Source organism: Amborella trichopoda, chromosome 3 (genome assembly GCF_054954075.1).
Source record: "Amborella trichopoda isolate Santa Cruz 75 chromosome 3, AtrichopodaSantaCruz75HAP2 v2.0, whole genome shotgun sequence".
Taxonomy (NCBI): domain Eukaryota; kingdom Viridiplantae; phylum Streptophyta; class Magnoliopsida; order Amborellales; family Amborellaceae; genus Amborella; species Amborella trichopoda.
Genome location: NC_142338.1, coordinates 41,227,395 through 41,234,825, shown reverse-complemented (window position 1 = coordinate 41,234,825; position 7,431 = coordinate 41,227,395). Strand labels below are relative to the sequence as shown.

Genomic DNA, 7,431 nt, shown 5'->3' with positions numbered 1-7,431 from the left:
TCATTAGTAAAAGTCGTTTTTAGAAACTTTCAAATTAATCATCTCGACATCGAGATTCATAGATATAAAAAAAAGAAGGGGATTTTTTGTCCGAAACATAGTTTATTTTTTTTACATATTATTTAGACCATCCATTTTCAAGATTTTAAGATGTTTATAGATATGTTTCATCTTCATCATTTTTTTAACTTGAATTTTCATAATTCAGAACAACAACATATTTTTATATCATTACAAAGCTTTTCGGCACTAAAACATTTTCGACATGATTTTGAGATGAGCCACATTTCAATAGTAGTTGACACCTTATACAGACCTCATATTTTTTAAAGGTTTTTAATGTTATGCTTGTGATTGACTGATTGACCGAAATGACATGAGAACTTAACCGATTACAACGACGTAAAATATGAGGGATATCGACAATTGATGAGGATTCAGACGGTCCCCATCCCATCACACAAATCACGCCTCGGTGCACTAACCTTATCGTTCTGACGCGTTATCCTTCAACCCCGTCTTGCCACCCCATCAAATACGTTACCTTCTCCTCTCACTTAATTGGCCACTTTGACTAAAACACCCTCCCTCTTTTATTTCAGTGACTAAATGGCCATAGCTGTCTTTATTTCCTGGCCTGTACTTTAACGGCCCCGAAATGGCCTTGACGGTGTCGGGTCGGGTTCCATTTGACCTATTCTTATCAGATTAGGTTTAAGGCTCCAAGTCGATTAGAGCCGGACCTAATGTACCATGTTGAGTTGGGTCTGAGATTGAAAATAAAAATTGTAAAAAAATAAATTTTTATGTATTGTGTTCATATTTTTACATATTGGGTTGGTCCCTAATCAAGATGATTCCATAGGATCCAAGCCGGACTTGGAGCAGACAATCGATGTCGAATGTACCCATACCTTGCCCATCACATGGATTGTTTGAGTCCAAATCCTGACCTAGTTAGGTCTATGAACCGGGTCAACCCATTTCCCACCCTTGTGTTGAAGTAGCAAACGGGTATAATTGTCAGCTAGCATGTGGTTTGCAAACAATCCAAGTAAGGTGTGCTTTTAAACTTTGTCACGAGAAAATTTTTAGAATGAAATAGGAATCCATTTTTATCTTTAATTACAAAATTTTAAATTTTAAAACTAGTATAAAAAATCAAGCGGATCCAAAAACTTATGAGAATGTTAAAAATAGACGGTCTAGATAATATGTTTCAAAACATACTAATTTCAGGTCTTAAAATAATTTTTTTCTTTATCTATACATCTTGATGTTGAGATGATCATATAAATATGTTTCCAACATCATAAAGACCTTTCCGGAATGATTGTAGAGGTTCGACTCAATTTTGCATTTGATTATGTCTAACTTCTATAAACTCAAGAACGGGATTGGCTCTAGTCCGTAGGGCATGTCTTTTTCACTGAATTGAGAAAAAATGAAAAAAAAAAAAAAAACTCATGAAAATTTTTTCGTTAAATGAAACGGTTTGGATGTGCGTGTCATTTGAGTAATACATGCGGGGTGTGCGGCATCTCCTCGCTATAAAAGGCAATCCAGCGATAATGAGATTACATCCCTTCACTGCATCATTTCTAGCAAGCCCTCAGAAGAGAGAGAAACAGGATTCCAAGAGAAAAGGGCTCAGTCTACAGAGAATTTTTTAGAAAGAGCGAGCAATTAGTAATATTCTAGAGGGAAGATTTTAGAGAGAGAGAGAGCGGTGAGGCAGCAGGTTTAGAGCGAGAGGGAGAATCGTCTGGTATGACTGTGGATTGCCGGCTCTCCCTTCAACTTGCTTTCCTCCCTTTCCATCTCTATCGAAGAGGCAGCACTGTAATGGTTTCGACGCTGCGATCTCGCTTTTGTGAAGCCAAGTATGGCCCTGATGACTCTACTACTACCATCATCATCTCGGCCTTGAAGCCAAGCTCGGCTTATTCACTTTCTTCTTCTCCATCCAAGACCTTTGTTGCGGTGATCCGCTCCATTTCACATACCAAACTGTAAATCCCCTCTCTTAAAAACCCTAATTTCCGTGCTCAAGATCGTCGCTCAGCATCCAATGGCTTCTTTCCTTCATCCGATGGCCATGACTGGTCAAAGCAGCAGGTCTCTGTATCTTCAAAGGTACACTTTTTTCTCTCTTATTCGTTCAAGAACTCATAGGAATGGTGAATGGTTAGGGTTTAGTGTAGTTTATCTCTCTATGATGATGCCTTTTGTTTCTCTTTTAGTGATTATAAACTCTTGGAAAATGCTTAGCGATAGGGTTTAGAGTGTCATTTCTCTCTCTCTCTATGGCTACAACCATTTCGTTACGATCAGGTATGATCGTGGTTGGAATGGGAAGAAGAGGCTCCACCTCCTGGCTGCCTCCATCACAATGGGCAGTCAGACGAGGCATCACCCCTCCTCCACCCCCGCTATCGAGGTCTGTTTACTCTATTTTCCATCTTTGAAGTGTTCTGGTATGGCAGTTTGATTCATTGTAGATTTTTGTTTGCTAAAATTGAAGCAGGTGCAAAAGCTTGCGAGGAAAATGTTTGCAGAGGAGGTCTCGTTTCGATCGAAGGATAAAGATATCTCAATTGCTAAGGTTAGCCTCTTGTGAAGATTTGTGACCTTTATTATTAAAAATCCAAAGGTATCTGGACTTTTAAGTGATGTGGTTCATATGAAAATATTCTGGAGAACCTTTTACTTTTGTTCTTTTGATTGAGAGAGAGAGAGAGAGAGAGAGAGAGAGAGAGAGAGAGAGAGAGTACTTAACTTGAGGGAGAAGGCAAAAAAATTTATTTAATCCATTTAGAAATGTACATCAAAATATTTCTGTAAAAATTCCTGGATTAGGGTTTTGTCAGGAACAACATTGTTTATGATTCTCCTTCGAGGTTATTCAATAAGGAAGTTGAAGGGCCATTGTAAAAGTTAAAAACTGAAACTTGATCTGGTCACACGAAGTTCCTCATTGGGTTGCTTTGCATAAATGCTTAAGAAGGTCGGCATTGCATATTCATATTAATAGCGTAGCAGAACACTCATGAAATTCTACTTGCTTGAGATCTGAAATTGGATTGGGATGATTTGAAATTGGATTTCCTTTTTATATCAAGGTTCACAACCATAGATAGTCATATACAGTGTCATGGGCTTGGCCTCGAGGCTGAGTTGCCCCGAGTTTTACATACAGAGTTGTACATACAACTGTACAACTCGGAGTACATAAAAAGAAATTCAAACAAATCCCAAAAAATGGTAAAAATATGGGAATATCGTATAAATTTTTTGTAGATGGTAGATGTTTTTGGCAAAGATTGGTGAGTGTCTATTGCCATTATCCCTATTTTTATAATTTCCCCTTTTTGGATTTTAAAAAATGTCCCCAACTAACAATTTTTTTAAATCCATTTTTTGTATACTATTTTAAGCTTATTTGTACTTTTTAATATTGGTTTCGGTTTTATTTTACTTTTACTACTGGTATTTTATTTTTTTTCATAATTTTCTTTCTCCTTTTAATTTTTGTAGGGCTTTTGGCCCTATACAGGACATTGCGACTCGCTTGAGTATCTTGCCTTGGGCCAGCACTGAGTCCCTGGCCCGAGGCAAGTTCCTAAACACTGGTCTTATATAATACAGTTTGCTATTATTGTTTAACTCTGGCGAATCAATTGTGGAGAGGAGCTTGCATGGTGACCATCCAAATGAATGTACTGAAAGAGTATCAAGATTGGGTTTCGCAAGGCCAGTGTTTGGATTTATCTTAACATTTCGATTTAGAAGTGTAACCGGTTGTCCAGCCCAACGAGCTCTGTTGGACAATTAGATTCCGAGAGTTTATTTATTGATATACACTGCTTTGCCTAATAATTTTTATTGGCAATTACTTTTAGCCTTTTCCCTTGGTCAAAAGACACCAAGGGTCCTCAACATGTATAGATAGATGCATACCGATGGTGTTCATTTGTCATGCCTGCAAAATCTGAATGTTCTTTTCATGTGTATGTTGCATGTTGTATTCATAGTCCATTTTGATTATGGTATACTTTACAGGCACATTATGTGTTTAGAGATGTATTACCTCCGATATTGCTTGGAGCTTGAATTCAAAAGGTGTGGATGATTGAGTATGTTTGAAGACAATCATCTTTTCTCGGGTTAAGTCCTGCTTATACAAGATGAGCGTATAATATGTGATGTGTTTGTCATAAAAACACGTAGGTTGTGGCCATCAAAGAAAAAATTGTTTTAAGCGATTGTCCATTTCGCCATTTGTGAATGTCATTGCAGGCATTGTTATGTGTTGCTGCTGAGGATGAAGCCTTTATGGCATTCAATCGTGATATGGATACTCGCTCAATATTAAATGAAAGGAGGGAATCTACCTTCGCCATTGAATCCCATTCTGAATGGGATAAACTTGAGGACATCCCTTTGGCTGGCAAGAATATATCTGGTTGGATGACTGAGTTGGATACAATTGCAAAAGAAGTGGAAGCAGAGTTAGTCTCAAGAGACATAGGTTGCCATTTGCCTCAGGTTCTGGAGGCTGTAAATATGGTTCTTTTTGAGTCTAGGTGCTTTAAAAGATATCCTGTACTCGTAGATTCAAAGCACTCATACTTGCACTCGGTAATAAGCTCTGGAAATTGCAGTGGTGAGCTTCCTCTTTTAACCTCTACCTCATGTTTATAGTGGTGACCAAGCTAATTTACGATCATTGTAGTGAAGTAATGTTGGCTATTGAAACATTGTAATCTGCTCTGCATGTTAGTTCATGTTGCCACTCTTCCTAGTCACATATTGCATTTATTTTACTGCTAAAAAATTCACATAGCTGTAAATAGCCATTCTTCAACTAAAATCAGTTGTAGATAAATCTCTTAAAGGCCCTAGTTGTTTCCTTTTGTTAGTTACATGTCTTAGAAAGCCTTCAAGACTCAGATTCCTTGGTTCTGTTGTAGTTTATTTTGGTCTTGATCCAGCCCTTTGACACAACTATATTACTATTGCAGCAATTATGTTTAGCATCATGTATATTGAAGTATGTATGAGACTTGGCATTACCATGGTAGGAGCTCGAGTTGGGGAAGATTTTTTGATATGGCCCCAAACTGGAGATTTTGAGGTAAAGCCAATATGGTCATGTTCTGATATATGTGTGCTTCTATTTATATGTTTAACTTTTCCTTATGGAGTCATTTTTTTGTTCTTTTTGCCCTTCAACATTGAAGCTGTAGTTGGGTCTCTGGGTCTAAAAGCCTTCTTATTCAATTGAAGTTGCTGACACATTTAGCACCTTGGGGCTTGTTGGCCTGTAATTTATTTGTTTGCAGGAACTCTTCAAGGTGTATTCTGGTCGCAGTTTGTTTGCTATAGTTAATGGAAGATGTGTTGAGGATCCGAGGTCAAGGGCTTTTGACTTGAATAGTATGTCACTTTCAGGACTAGAAATTGCAAGTAAAAGAGATATCATTGGGATTGCGTTAGCGAATCTGATAGTAAGTCTCTACACTTAGTGATAACGTTGTTTATGACAAATAAATTTTGGCAGTCTTTTGTAGTACACCATTGGTATTGCATCATTGTCACGCTTTTTATCTTCTTTGCAGAGGCTTCATTGGAAACGTGCTTCTAGGATGAACCATGGATTGATGTTAACCTCCCCGCTTAGACCCGTCAATAATGTCAGTGATGCATCAGTCAAGAAAGATGGTAGTTCTAAGGCCCCTTTATTGCGCCCTCAAGAGTTGAGGTATAAACGATATCCTTAAACTTTACATGGGGCTTTTTATTGAAATATTTATTTGTGTGGTCTGATTTGGTGAAACTGAAAAAGCTGAATTTAAGGGTTCAAGGATGGGCTTGATTTGTTTTTGTTTTTAATGAATGAAATATTTCTATCTTGCAGGTTGGCTATCATGGCATCAGAGAGGCTTCTGATTCTGCAACCCCATAATTGGGCACTTAGAAGAGACCATGGAATGCTCCTGTACCATTGCAGGTAGGACAGGCATATCTTCGGTTTGTTTCCAGTCATGTGCCCATCCATTTCACAGTTTATAATAGATTATACAAGGACTAGAAAAATGACCTATAAAAAGGAATTGATTGTTGAACTGAACCACGTTATTTAGTGTGTTGTGTGAGTGAGAGAGAGAGAGAAGGGGGTGGGGGGTTGGAGGTGGTAATTGAGCAAGCGTGTTAACACTGACACATTCATGGGCGGGTGGTGCAGGAGATATGGAGAAGCCGTGCAAGAATTGAGCATATGCATGGCTTTTGCACCTGTGGAGGAGGCGGAGATCTTGGAGCCATTTGTGGAGAAGCTGCACCTACTGAGGCTTGAATCATCTTGGAAGTCTTTGGACCACTCCCATAAACTAGCAATCCCTTAGGGCGTTTCTTTCAAACTGTGATGTCCATTTTGATTCATTTCGTGTTTTTGCTCTCACTGGTTATCGAGCGATCGATATCTTTTACTTTTTGTCTCGGGTCTCAGTCTTACTTTGCCCTTCTTTATGATGTTGTTAGTTTGGATCTGTGCTTTTACTGCTATTATGAATTTTAGGAACCCACATTTTCCATTTGGTCTTGATGTCTATCTTGCCTTGCTCCTTCATTTTGATTATTTTGTCAATTTTACTCCTAAGAATCTGTATTCGAATGATGACATCTAGTATTTTATTTGTTGACAAATAAGTCAAGATTTGAAGCAAGAAAAATTGTTTCATGAGCCCGCGGGCGCAAGAGCCCGCTGGCTTACAAACGTCCATCTTTTAAGATGGACGTTATCTACACTGTAATGTCCATAAATAAGATAATAACGGCGCATTAAAAAAAATACTAAAAATTATACATTTAATTTTAAAAGTTTATTATTCTTCTCATGTTTATGATCGGATCTAGATGATGGGTCTACAAAAAAAATTAGTAAAAAAAAATCATCTAAAATAAATTTTAGAGGGAGGGCGTATATGCATGACTCTAGAAGAAAAAAGTTTATATAAGGTTGCAACTTTATAATGTAGGGTTACGGATGCACTTCAAAAATCCATGGGAAAAAGTAGTTTTAATATTGAAAATCCTTTGATTGATCATTTTGACATTGAGATGTATGACCATGAAAAATAAAAAGATTTTAAGTTTAAGAAATAGTACATTTTACAACATATTATTTACACCGTCCATTTTTAAGATTTCTCTATGTTTATAGTCCATTTTCAAGATTTCTATATGTTTATAGATCTGTTTGATTTTAACTATTTTTTAAAATTTTAAAATTTATAATTAAATATAAAAATAGTTTTTGAGATAATCCTAAACATATTTTACATCAAAATTATATACCATGATAAAATTGAAGGCACGGCTGCATCCGTATGCCAACTGCACCCCTCCCCGATCCTTGTGGGATTACTT

The 7,431-nt window shown here is 37.2% G+C and overlaps 1 protein-coding gene across 14 annotated transcripts; it reads left to right on the top strand.

Moving 5' to 3' along the window:
- The first annotated feature begins 1,579 nt into the window (after window positions 1-1,579).
- LOC18422648 (transglutaminase family protein) lies at window positions 1,580-6,596 on the top strand. Of its 14 annotated transcripts, none has more exons than XM_011625484.3 (9): window positions 1,580-2,136; window positions 2,335-2,440; window positions 2,528-2,605; window positions 4,300-4,666; window positions 5,025-5,137; window positions 5,346-5,510; window positions 5,622-5,764; window positions 5,921-6,013; window positions 6,248-6,596. In XM_011625484.3, exons 1-9 carry the CDS (start codon window positions 2,072-2,074, stop codon window positions 6,405-6,407), a joined length of 1,290 nt encoding a protein of 429 aa, XP_011623786.1. In that variant the 5' UTR covers window positions 1,580-2,071; the 3' UTR covers window positions 6,408-6,596. The 14 variants fall into 14 exon arrangements, 12 of the variants coding, with proteins under 12 accessions (XP_011623786.1, XP_020523684.1, XP_020523690.1 ...); XM_020668025.2 differs by having other exon boundaries at window positions 2,525-2,605; XR_016051097.1 differs by lacking the exon at window positions 5,025-5,137.
- The last annotated feature ends 835 nt before the right edge of the window (window positions 6,597-7,431 follow it).